General features: G+C 48.3%; 2 protein-coding genes across 7 annotated transcripts in view; one reads left to right on the top strand and one right to left on the bottom strand.

Annotated features, from left to right (window-relative positions):
• MED20 (mediator complex subunit 20) overlaps positions 1-4,001 on the bottom strand; it is a 97,160-nt gene extending 93,159 nt beyond the window's left edge. For 3 of the 5 annotated variants that reach the window (XR_012034281.1, XR_012034282.1, XM_072833057.1), the window contains exon 1: positions 745-904. Coding sequence is in view for 2 of the 5 variants with exons in the window: in XM_072833057.1 (XP_072689158.1) it covers positions 745-758 (14 nt within the window). In the remaining 3 variants the exon portion in view is untranslated. Of the gene's footprint in view, positions 1-521; positions 659-744; positions 905-3,856 lie in introns of those variants that run through there. The other 2 variants (XM_072833058.1, XM_072833059.1) reach the window with 2 other exon arrangements.
• BYSL (bystin like) lies at positions 945-12,411 on the top strand. 2 transcript variants are annotated; one of them, XM_072833043.1, is made up of 8 exons: positions 950-1,093; positions 1,301-1,582; positions 6,339-6,501; positions 9,044-9,182; positions 9,519-9,652; positions 10,422-10,582; positions 10,734-10,836; positions 11,350-12,411. In XM_072833043.1, exons 2-8 carry the CDS (start codon positions 1,315-1,317, stop codon positions 11,693-11,695), a joined length of 1,314 nt encoding a protein of 437 aa, XP_072689144.1. In that variant the 5' UTR covers positions 950-1,093; positions 1,301-1,314; the 3' UTR covers positions 11,696-12,411. The 2 variants fall into 2 exon arrangements, with proteins under 2 accessions (XP_072689143.1, XP_072689144.1); XM_072833042.1 differs by having other exon boundaries at positions 945-1,582.
• The last annotated feature ends 677 nt before the right edge of the window (positions 12,412-13,088 follow it).

Raw genomic sequence — 13,088 nt, 5'->3', positions numbered from 1 at the left:
CCCTAACTAGAAACGTGCTAATACTTACCGGTACTCAAAACAAAACAATCCCTAAAATCTAGCATTTTCTCCAAGAGCATTAGGCCCATACCTTTCTCTGCCACCCCACTTATATCATGTTGAGAGATTAAAAGTCCATAGTAATTAGTTACACCAACCATACAGTTAAACATAGTAGGAAACGAATTCTGAAGAGGTGACGTGCCTAAACCCCAATCTACCTCCCAACAGCTGCTGCTGCTTTTTTTTTTTTTTTTTTCCCTCTAGACCGAAAATCTTAAGACGGCCGCACCAGAACCAGACACGGGCCGGTCTAACTGCATTAAGTGGCTGTAGGGAGGGGCAGGAGAAAATCTTTAAAAAAAGACGGTTTCCTCGTTGCCTATCCTTTACGTCCTCTAGCTACGCCTGTAGATTGGGTCCTAGTTCGGGCATCCTTAATTTCCACCTCGGGCAGCCCTATGGCCTCCTGGGAAGGAGGAACACAACCACTGATGGGCTCCTGGGACAAAACGTTTCACCTGCCGCCTTTCAGGACGAAGGGAAGTGTCTCCGAGCAAACAAGCGCGGAGAATCTGCAGCCCTCGCAGCGTCTCCATCACCCACACGTTCCGAAGATATCTTATCTTCATCAGCTCATGGGGGACCGCGGTCCCTGGTCCCGGCCCTCCTCCCGGTACACTCCGGGCTCCGGGGCCCTTCCCGACCCCGAGCGCCGCCCAAAAAAGTCCCCTGCGGGCCTACCAAGTCACTCCCATGGTATCGGGCCAGGAGGATGGCAGGAACAAACAATCGGATCACAGTAGTCTCTGGCCGCCCACACTAAGTGAAGACCCCTAACGAAAGCTTCGGCCGAGGGAGGTGCTCCGGAAATGACGCAAAAGGAGAGCGTCCAGTCGACGCGCCCACGAGGAACAGGGGCAGGTCTAGGCATCTCCTCGGTGACGCCTCCAGTGACGTCACTACCCAACTCTGGCCCCGGCTTTGCAGCTAGGCAAGTCCACGTTTGGCTGGGAACAGAGGTCCTCGATCTATGAAAGTAGAAAACCACCGCTCGGACTGCCACCACTTGCAGAAGCCAGCGTTAGAAGCAGTGAGTTCATTCGGGGACCGGCTGGCTCCAGGCCCCGCTCTTACGGGGTGTGGCGGCGCTGATGGCCTTCCCGGCCTCCGGACGCCGGGAGGCGCTGTGAGCTCCGCGGGGGCCTCTTGGGAGCTGGGACTTCACGGCGCAAGTGCGCTCAAGGCTTTTTTTTTTTTTTTTCCTCGTCTGTACCCCACGTGTAAACCTTTCTGGCAGAGTTCTGGGAAAAAATGCCCAAATTCAAGCCGGCTCGCGGAGCTGCAGGCCAGGAAAAACATGCGCCGCTGGCTGAGCAAATCCTGGCTGGGGACGCGGCGCGGGCAGGGCCCCGGGAGAAGCGGCGGGGTCGTGGGACCAGAGAGGAGGACGAAGAGTATGTGGGGCCCCGGCTGACCCGACGGATTTTGCAGCAAGCGCGGCAGCAACAGGAGGAACTCGAGACCGAGCATGGGACTGGGAACAAGGCCGCAGCCCCGCGCGAGCGCACCACGCGTCTGGGTAAGTGGGGGAGGGGGGGTGCCAGGAAGAGGGTGGTTAGTTTTGGAGGGAGGGGGAAGTAGATAGACGGCCAAAAGGTTCTGCCAGGGGAATCCTTTGGAATAAAAAAAGTGAAATTGAATAAGGAGTCCGCATCACACCCTTGCAAAGGTGATGAAATGGGAGACCCAGCCCTGGAATAGATTCAGGGTGGTCAGAGCTCTCTATGCCCACTTGTTGCTTTAGATGCTTGCGTCTAGGCAGTCTCTAAGTTAGACCAACAAGAAGTTAATTGGTCACACCATTGAGCACTCCTAACGTTTATCCATCTGTTCTGTACATTCTTGTAGGTTGTCTAGTCCGTACTTTGCACTGTGCTAGGTGGGAGTTTAGATGGTTTTGAGTAAAAAAGGAAGCAAGATAGCCATGACCCTGACTTCAAGATCTTACAGTCTAACCTGAGAGACAATTAAATTGACGATTCGAATAATACATTTCATGATGAAAGTATAGTTTTGGGACACCTGGGTGTCTCAGTGGTTGAGCATCTGCCTTGGGCTCTGGGCAGGATCGCGGGGTCCTGGGATGGAGTCCCGCGTCGGGATCCCAGCGGGGAGCCTGCTTCTCCCTCTGCCTATGCCTCTGCCTCTCTCTGTGTGTTTCTTGTAAATAAATAAATGAAAATCTTTTTTTTTTTTTTTAAGTATAGTTTCATCTTAAAACAAGAGCATTAGTTTTGGGGGTCAGGGTTCCTAGGTTACATGACTTTGGTGCTGAAAACTAGTGGAGAGAGAGCTCTAAGCAGAATGAACGATATTGTTTAGGTGCTATAAAGAGGAAGAGAGACTAATAAAAAGATGGTCTTTTTTTTTTTTAATTTTTTAGGGTGTAAGTGTTGACCTCCGGGTCACTTAATACATTTCTCAGGTCTCATCTTTCATTTGTCCTGAGAGCAGTGTTTGACACAATTAAACACTGGCCTCCTGGGTTCGGTATCTTTACTTGGCTTCTGAGCCATCCCATTCCTGTTTTAGTACTTCTTCACCTCTCAGCATCTTTTGCTGGCTCTTTTGTCCCCAGCCTTTTATCATTGATATGCCACAAGTTTGGTTCTTGGACCTCTTCTTTTCATATCTCTTCTCTGGTGCTGTCATCCATTTCACGGTTTAAGTACCATCTATTTGGTAACTGTTCCCACCCTTGGATTCTTGCCCTGATCTCTTCCATGAAAATCAGATTCTTCTATTTTAGCTGCCTTTTTGACATCCCCAATTTGAAATCTAATAGACGTCTTAAATTTATTTTTTTTAAGATTTTATTTATTTTTTCATAAAAGACACAGAGAGAAGGCAGAGACATAGGCAGAGGGAGAAGCCGGCTCCTCACAGGGAGCCCGATGCCGGACTTGATCCCAGAACTCTGGGATCCCTCCCTGAGCTGAAGGCAAACGCTCAACCGCTGAGCCACCCAGGCGTCCCAAGAGATCTCAAATTTAATGTGTCCAAAACAGAAATCCTGATCTTCTCGCCAAACCTGCTCCTCCCACTATCAGCTCAGTTAATAGGATGCTATCCTTCCATTTGATCAAGGCAAGCCTTGGATTTCTTTCTTATTCCACATTTGATATGTTAGGAAATCTTGTTGACTCGTATCTTCAAAATAGATCAGAGTCGGGCAGCCCGGGTGGCTCAGTGATTTAGCACCGCTTTCAGCCCAGGGCCTGATCCTGGAGACCCGGGATCGAGTCCCACGTCAGGCTCCCTGCATGGAGCCTGCTTCTCCCTCTGCCTGTGTCTCTGTCTCTCTCTCTCTCTCTCTCTCTCATGAATGAATGAATGAATGAATGAATGAATAAATAAATAAATAAATAAATAAATAAATAAATAAATCAGAGTCAGACCACATCTCATCACCTTGGAACACAGTCCTATTTGAACCACCATAATCTCTCACCTGGATTATTTTTAGTAGCTTCCTAATTAGCATACAGTCACCCTTACAGTCCACTCACAATAATTGGATGACTTAAAAGACCTCCATGATCTGCCCCTGTTGCCAATCTGACCTCTTCTACTACTTTCCCCTTACTCTCTTCATCCATACAGGCTTTATTTTTCCTTAAACATACTAACTTAGGGCTTTTGTCCTGGTTATTCCTTCTGTTTTCTTACCCATGTAGGCTTATTCTCTTGATTGTTCACCATCTCAGAGAGGCCTGCCCTGGTCACTTCATTGAAAATGGAAATACACGGGGCACCTTGGTTAAGCACCTACCTCATTTGGCTAAGCACCTACCTTCGGCTCATGTCATGATCTCGGAGTTCTGGGGCTGAGACCCATGTTGGGCTTCCTGCTCAGTGGGGAGGCTGCTTCTTCCTCTCCCTCTGTGTGTGCACATGTGTGTGCGCATGCATGCGCTCTCTCTCAAATAAATAATCTTAAAAAAAAGAAAAAGGAAATTCTCAGGGTCCTGGGGTTGAGTCCAGTGTCAGGTTCTGCACTCAGCAGGGAGTCTGCTTGTTTCTCTCCCTCTCTCTCTCTATTTCTCTCTCTCTTCCTCCCCACCCCCCGGCCAAATAAAATTTTTGAAGAAAAAAAGGGAAAGAAATACACCTTACCTCTGTTTCTACACTCCTGACTTCTCAACTCTGTTCTTTTTTCATAGCACTTGTCTTCTTTTAATACTTATTATTATCTATCATTCCTGTTCAAACGTAAGCTCTGTAGGTTTCTCTTTTACTTATTTTTTAAATATTTTATTTAGAGAGAGAGGCAGAGACATTGGCAGAGAGAGAACCAGGCCCCTGAGGGGCACCTGATATGGGACTCAGTCCCAGGACCCTGGGATCACGACCTGAGCCAAAGGCGGATGCTCAACCACTGAACCACCCAGGTGCCCCAAGTTGCCTTTTATACTAATTTTTTTCAACACTTGGAACAATGCCTCACATATAATAGGCTCTCATTGTTCGCTGAATGAATGGGCTAATAGTAGTAAGGTAGGTAGAAGTTAAATCTACAAAAGATTTGGAGGCTATGTTTAGGATTTAAAGCTGTCCTAAAGACAGCAGGGGGCTATTGCAGAATATGGAGACCAGTTAGGGGATTGTTGAATACAGGCAAGCAATGCCCCTGATCTAGGCATAGGCAGAACTATGAAGGATTTGAGAGATAGTCTGAGGTAGAATTCAATAGGACATGGTAATTGATTGTGTAATTGGGGTGTGGGCAGGGGGCGAGGGCAGGCCTACCAGGTTCTGGCTCAGTATTTGGTGATGGTAGTGCCATTTACTTAGATCTGAAACACAGTGAGTAGTATAGACCTAGAAGGAAAAGAGTGAGTTCATTTGATGACAGGTGAGGTTTTAATTGCCTGTGGCTCATCCAGGAGGTGCTCTACAGGAGGGAGCTAGAGTAAAGGGAAATATACCTACAAGCACAGATTTGGGGTTTGTTAGCATGTAGACACAAAACATCTGGCACATCCCCTCCCCCATTTAGCTTTTATCACACACTGCCTCTTTTCTTAATGAGCTGTTCATGTGTAACATTTCTTTCTGTTCGGATATTACATCCCTTCCCAGATGCCCAACCACCTATAGCTTTCCAATAACCAGTTATAAAAATGGGTTGTTCCAGGGGTGCCCGGGTGGCTCAGTCGTTAAGCATCTGACTTTGGCTCAGTTCATGATCCCAGGGTCCTGGAATCCAGCCTCCTGCCTCATGGCAGGGTCTGTGCTCAGCAGGGAGTCTGCTTCTCCCTTTCCCTCTGCCTCTGCCCCTGCCCTTGGTCCTGTTAGTGCAGACATATGCACAGTCTATCTCCAATAAGTTAGTTCTTTTTAAAAAGAGGGGTTTGTTCATTAAAATCTGAACTGCATTGCCTGACCTCAAGCCCTCCACAATCTGGCTTTACTTTGACCATCTAGCCTTATTTCTTGCTACTGCCTATCAGATGCTCTTGTAACCAAGCCTTCCTGGCAGTGTTGTTACCCATGTCTGGAGCACACTCCTCCAGCTCTTGTACTCCCTGTCCAGAGTCTAACCATCCTCTGTTGTTATTACCTTTTACATACCTGTGGTATACACTGCCTTTACCTTTTATTTTGGCATTTAATGAAGCCCTACAATGTTCATAGAGCAAAAAAAAGTGAAGAATGTACAGTCTAAACTCAGACTACCTGCCTCAGGCAGGTTACTTAACTTTCCTATGCTTAGGAGTCCCTACCTGAAACTGGATAGAAGTAGCTACTTGGGATCCCTGGGTGGCGCAGCGGTTTGGCGCCTGCCTTTGGCCCAGGGCGCGATCCTGGAGACCCAGGATCGAATCCCACATCGGGCTCCCGGTGCATGGAGCCTGCTTCTCCCTCTGCCTGTGTCTCTGCCTCTCTCTCTCTCTGTAACTATCATAAATAAATAAAAATTAAAAAAAAAAAAAAAAAAGAAGTAGCTACTTGTTGGCATTATGAAAATTAGGTACAGTGTTTAGAACAGCTCCTGCTATATAACTGAGTCTAGGGTGTTAACGATTGACTACTCATTGGCATCACTATCTCCTTGGCTCATATTTGTACACTTTGTCTCTCAAGCAAGATTGGGACCAGGAAGCCCCTGGGAACTGGAAGACAGTGGGTGCATCCGTGCTTCCACTGCCCCCATCTCTATCTGTTATAAGCACATGTGAGGTCTGTATTTTACATGATGGGTAAAGTTGAATTGACCTCTACATCCCTCCCCAACTCCCTGCCTTGCTCATCTGTTTTATCCTCTCTTCTAGGTCCGGGAGTCCCGCAGGACGGATCAGATGACGAGGATGAGGATTGGCCCACCCTGGAGAAGGCTGCCACAATGACGGGGGCAGGCCATCACACAGAAGTTGTTGTGGATGCTGAGGATGAGCGGGCCATTGAGATGTTCATGAACAAGAACCCTCCTGCCAGGTAGGGCTAGCATGGCCTAGGGATTGGGATGTCAGGTCCGGGTGCAGTTTTCTATAAGGAGGCACATGCCCTGCCAGTTTTGGTTCCCTGCCTTTGGGAAGGGCCCTGAGCATAGCTGATTGTGGGGAACCAACTTGGCAAAACTGGCCCCTCCTCAGAATGACCCCAACTTCCTGCCCACCTGTCCACTTGTTATAGAACTGCTCAGACTGGCTGGGGAAACAGCTACAGGGTCTTTTTTCATGATGCCTCAGGGCGATCCATCCTATTCCATTTGGTTTTGTTATGCTCAGTTTTCTCAGTGCTAAGTTCGATTTCCTTGGCCAGATCTCTTTCACACTCTCAGCTTCATATCAGCTAGGGTTTCTCATCCTCAGCACTACTGGCACTTTGAGCTGGATAAAACTCTTTTTTGTCGAGTCTGTCCTGTGCAGTGAGAGGTATTTGGCAGCATACCTAACTTCTCACTAGCCACCATAGTGACCTTTTTCCCCAATCTTGATAACCAAAAAATGTCTCCAGGTATTGCCAAATGTTCCCTGATGGGCAGACTCACCCTTGTTTAGGAGCACAGTTTATTGCCCTGTATCCTAAATGGCAGCTCCAAACAGGTGGGCATTGAAGCTCCTACACGCAAACTCTTTAAGCTGGTAGATTCTGATCCAGGGGAGGGAGGTCTAGAATAAAGACCTTCAACTAGTTCATACTGACCCTGTGATATTTATATGATACTCTTCTTAGTTCTTAGGCTTTTATTTTTTTATTTTATTTTTTTTAAATTTTTATTTATTTATGATAGTCACAGAGAGAGAAAGAGAGAGAGGCAGAGACATAGGCAGAGGGAGAAGCAGGCTCCATGCACCGGGAGCCTGATGTGGGATTCGATCCCGGGTCTCCAGGATCGCGCCCTGGGCCAAAGGCAGGCGCCAAACCGCTGCGCCACCCAGGGATCCCAGTTCTTAGGCTTTTAGGAGCTAAATGCATCTCTCGTTGCTGATAGTATTGAGAAAAGACACAGAAGCTGAAGGATAAGTTCTGTGGTCACTGAGAACACAGTGAGGAAATGAGCCAGTTTCCCACACTGATGCCCAGCAGCTAAAGTAGACGTCACAAAGTGTGTACTTGGGCTGTATGCTTCTCCTGGCAGAGGGCCCTTGGTTCTCAGCACCTCCAAACTCCTTTGTAATATAGTATTCTGACATGATTGGCAGGATGATTTTATTGCTTGGAGCTGCCAAAACAGGGATTCTTGATAGTCCTGAGAAATGACAGCTGGCAACTTCTGAAAGCAAACCAGACCCATGTGAACTCAGCAGTCAGGGGCCCATGTAGTTGGGGGCACATTATAGTGTATTGTCAAGTACTTGGATTTCAGGCTGAAAGACCAGGGTTTGACTCTCTCCTTACTTGAGAGCTCTGAGACCCTGGGTGAGTTATTGACGTCTCTGGATATCAGTTCCTATGTCTGAATAAGGGCAATAATGACACCTCTATGAGATGTTGTACAGCCTATATGAGAAAATCTGGAAAATCCTGCTTCAATGCCTACTGTTGAGAAAATAGCCATTTTTTTAAATTTTTTTTTTTTATTTATGATAGTCACACAGAGAGAAAGAGAGAGGCAGAGACATAGGCAGAGGGAGAAGCAGGCTCCATGCACCGGGAGCCCGACATGGGATTTGATCCCGGGTCTCCAGGATCACGCTCTGGGCCAAAGGCAGGCGCTAAACTGCTGTGCCACCCGGGATCCCGAAAATAGCCATTTTAGATATGCCTTAGCAGCCTCTGAAGACATCATTCTACCAAAGCCCAATGTGACAATAATTCTAAACCATCCTGATAAGGTTATGTTTGATATGCTCTGTGCAAGGAAACTGAGAAAAATATTGTTAATCTTAGAAATCTTTCCATAAATTTCAAAAAGTGAAATTGGGGGGAAGTTTGTGTCATAGTCTCTCCTTAATGGCCCCAGTTGCTTGAAATCTTGGAAAATAACAGAGATGTGTCTGGCATTCTAGAGAGGCCAGATCAGGACTTTGTAATAGGAGATCCCTTAGCATGTTGCCAGCACTCGATAGATGTGTTTGAAATAGGCAATGCTTACTGTACACTTGCTGTGTACTAAGAGTTCTAAGTAACATGCAAACATTAACTCCTGTAATCCTTGTGCTGACGTTATGAGTTAGGCACTGTCACTGTCCCGGTCTCACAGATAAGGAAACTGAGACATAGAGAGGCCAAGTATGCCCAGGGTCATACAGGGAGAGGAAGAGCCAAGATCTGAACCCAGGCTGACTGACTTCAGAGTCCAGGCCCTCTACCTCCACACAGCTATCAGCTTTGTCCCAAAATGAATGACTTTTGGGTCCTCACACTGCTCAGGATTCTGTGGTGGGTGGTAGGGCTCAGGAAAACTGGGGCCACACATCCAAGCGGGATCACAAGTGTATTAGAGCTCATGAGGGACTGTGCAGGAAGTCTAGAGCTTCCCAGACTGACCACCGCCCTCTCCCCTTCCCTCCCACACCTCCTCTACTCTTAGGCGTACCCTGGCTGACATCATCATGGAGAAGCTAACCGAAAAGCAGACGGAAGTCGAGATGGTTATGTCAGAGGTGTCAGGCTTTCCTATGCCCCAGCTGGACCCCCGGGTCCTAGAGGTCTACAGAGGGGTCCGGGAGGTAAGAGCTGAGAGGAGAGCCGTGATCAAATACCCTCCCAGGGGCTGTGGGCTCCACCTAAGGCTTTGTGTTCCCTCACAAATGAGGCAGAGTGGCCAAAAGCAAACTTAAAAGATACCTGCTCTGCCACTCAGGGACTTGGTAGCCTTGGGTAAGGTTCCTTAACTCTAGTCTTGGTTTCCCTATCTGGAAAACAAGGGCATAAAAGCACATCCTAACAGGGTTGTGGTGAGGATTAAGTGAGCTAATCTGTGAAAACCAACCACATGAGGACATGGCATGCGGCACATGGCTTGTGTGTCATGGGCAGCGATGACTCAGCGCCCTCATCCCCAGGTGTTATCGAAGTACCGCAGTGGGAAACTGCCCAAGGCCTTCAAGATCATCCCTGCGCTCTCCAACTGGGAGCAAATCCTGTACATCACAGAGCCTGAGGCCTGGACTGCAGCCGCCATGTACCAAGCCACGAGGTAGAAGAGGGGGGTTAGGGCGGCCTGGGGTCTGTAGGTGGCAGTGGGGGTGGAGGTGCAGCTTTCTCTGCTACTGTCATTACATCTTTGCCTTGCCCCAGAGCTCTAGCTTGTGTTTCTGTACATCACGGTTTTCCCAGCTTTCCTGTTTCATGTTTGGAGCCAGGACTTGGTTGAGACTCTGCTGTGATGAGTTTTCAGAAGTGGGGCTTAGAACTACTGGGGGACAACCCCTGGTGTATCAGAGGGGCCTCTGAAGTCTGTGGCTCCCCAGGCACACTTGGGTCCCTCGTGACAGCAAGGTAAAGAAAATCTATGTCAGGGAAGAAAGGTGAAGAGCAGAGAGCTCTGGCTTTCCCAAAGACAGAGCGCTCCCTTTGTTTGGATACATCTTGTAGCCCCTCCTGAGCCCTCCCTAATCTGTGTCTGCACACAGCTTACTCCTACTCACCCCTCAGATCTCTTATGTGCACCATCCACAGTGATTATTTAAAGTGCCAGCTCCAGGTGGCTCAGTCAGTTAGGTGTCTTATCTTTGGCTCAAGTCATGATCCCAGGGCCCTGGGATTAAGCCCCAAGTCAGGCTCCCTGCTTAGCAGGGGAGTCTGCTGCTCCCTTTCCCTCTGCCCTTCCTCCCTGCTTGTGCATGTACTGTCTTTCAAATAAAGTTTTTAAATCTTTAAAAAAAAAAGTAATAAAGTGCCAGCTCCTGGCTACCAAGTGACCAGGGATCTCCCTCCGTATTCTACCCCCCTACCCCCAAACCTAGGATTTTCGCCTCTAACCTCAAGGAACGCATGGCTCAGCGCTTCTACAACCTTGTCCTGCTCCCCCGGGTACGAGATGACATCGCTGAATACAAACGACTCAACTTCCACCTCTACATGGCACTCAAGAAGGCCCTGTTCAAGCCTGGAGCCTGGTTTAAAGGTGGGAACTGAGAGGGAGGGGCCGGAGCTCCTGCAGGTGAAAGCAGCAAGCCTGACTTGGGAGATGACTGTCTCGGGTAGGTGGGGAACCTGCTCTAGCTCCTTTCTCTCACCCTAGACTCAAAAATGACTGCCTCTCTGACCCTCCCCAGGGATCCTGATCCCCCTGTGTGAGTCTGGCACCTGTACCCTCCGCGAAGCCATCATCGTGGGTAGCATCATCACCAAATGCTCCATCCCTGTGTTGCACTCCAGGTAGTGTTGGTGAGGATGGAGAACAGTCAGCAGATACCCAGATAGGAGTATCCCAGGGTGGGGGCTGGGAGTGGACAGAGTGGGGAAGGACCTAGGAATAGCCCTGGGTCTGTGGCTTGTTTAAGCTTCTGAGCATGTCGCTACTCCACTAGAATGGAAGTTCCCCCCCAAACAGGAGCCCGGTGCCTGGCACATGGCAGGTGCTCAGTAAGGAGTTGAATGAATGAATGGAGAACATGAGAAGAAAGTTTGTTAGGGGTGGAGATCTTCAGATGCTTAAATATATTCTAGCCAGATACTGAGATGAGCAACTGAGTGAGAGGTAGGGGTTTGGTGTGAATCCGCAGAGACCTAACAGGCTGAGGGTGGGTGTAAGATCAGGTAGGTGAGAAGAAGGCCTGAGATGGCCCCCTTAGGAATAGTACAGGGGGGGGGCCAGGAGAGGAGGAAAGGGACAGGGCAGAGCAGATCTTCCCTCCAGCGTCCCCCCCACCACTAACCCTTCCCCACCAGTGCAGCCATGCTGAAAATTGCTGAGATGGAATACAGCGGTGCCAACAGCATCTTCCTGCGACTGTTGCTGGATAAGAAGTATGCGCTGCCCTACCGGGTGCTAGATGCCCTGGTCTTCCACTTCCTGGGCTTCCGGACAGAGAGGCGCGAACTGCCTGTGCTCTGGCACCAGTGCCTCCTGACTTTGGTCCAGCGCTACAAGGCAGACCTGGCCACAGATCAGAAAGACGCCCTCTTGGAACTGCTCCGACTGCAGCCGCATCCGCAGCTGTCCCCCGAGATCAGGCGTGAGCTCCAGGGCGCAGTCCCCCGAGATGTAGAAGATGTTCCTCTCGCCATGGAGTGAGGAAAGTTACTTGTCCTGGTCTGAAGGGCATGGGGGGCTGGTCACCAGGATTCCCTGTTGGTGGCACTGAGCTCTTAACAACTGAAGTCTCAGATCAGGACAGTCAGTGAGAGGGGTCACAGGCATCTGTGACTCCTATCCCTGACAGGGAGGACTGAGGGTCTGCTGGCTCCCTGTTCATTCTAGGTCTTCATCCCTGCTCAGTTCTGAGACCTGACTTGAGAGGCCACACTCCAGTGTTACCACTCCCTGGCTGGGGCTTGGAATAGGTTCTTTCTCTCAGGCTGTTGTGTCAAGTCACTGGGATGTGGATAAATACCAAAGGCAGATATTTATTGAACTTCTGGTGTTTTGATATGATCGGTGGAGTTATTTTTGCTTTCCCTCTTTAGCTGGAGAGAAGTTCTTCCCTATTCCTGTCTAGGACTGGATTCTTTGTAGTTTATAGAGGATACGCCCCCTCCACCTCCTGATTCTAGAAGTTTGGATCTAGAGGCAGAGGCTATTTTGGGGGAATGCCAGCGACCAGGGGGCTGTTCAAAAGATGGTCCTTTCTCAGCTATGGACAAAGTCCCCAGAGAAAACTGGAGCTATAGAAGCAAGAGAGATCAGAGAATAATAAGATCAGGCCCTGAAACAAGTAGATCCAGAGTCACCACTGGACAGGTTCTCTAACTTTCTTGGCTAATTAAAGCTTTAGACCAGAGGTTGGCAAACCAGAGTCATGCTAGTTTTCTTATGGCCCATGAGCTAATCGTGCTTTTTACGTTTTTTAAATGGTTGGGGTAAAAATTTAACAGCATGGTGTGATAGGTGAAAATTACATGAAATTCAAATTTCAGTGTCCATAAGCAAAGTGTTGGGACACAACCCTGCCTATCCATTTGTTTTTTATGGCTGCTTTCATGCCACAGCAGCAAAGTTGAGTACAGTTGGACCTTGAAGGGTACAGTGGTTAGGGGCACCAACTCCCTCATATAGCCAAAAATCTGCATATAACTTGACTCCCCAAACATAACTACCAATAGCCTATGCCTACTGTTGACTGGAAGCCTTACTAATAACATAAACAGTCAATTAACACATTTTATACAATATATGTCGTATATACAATATTCCTACAATAAAGTAAGCCAGAGAAAATGTTAAGGAAATTTTAGGAGAAAATACATTTACAGTACTATATCAATACTGTAAGTTTATGTATCTTTTTTAAAAAGATTTTATTTTTTACTTATTTATTTTTAAGATTTTATTTATTTATTTATTCATGATAGACACAAAGAGGAGAGAGAAAGAGAGGACACAGGCAGAGGAAGAAGCAGGCTCCCTGCAGGGAGCCCAATGTGAGACTCAATCCTGGGTCTCCAAGATCACGCCCTGGGCCGAAGGC

The sequence above is a fragment of the Canis lupus genome, chromosome 7, assembly GCF_048164855.1.
Source record: "Canis lupus baileyi chromosome 7, mCanLup2.hap1, whole genome shotgun sequence".
In the NCBI taxonomy this organism is placed as follows: domain Eukaryota; kingdom Metazoa; phylum Chordata; class Mammalia; order Carnivora; family Canidae; genus Canis; species Canis lupus.
Note: the sequence above shows the minus strand (reverse complement) of the source record. Positions and strands in the feature narration are given on the sequence as shown.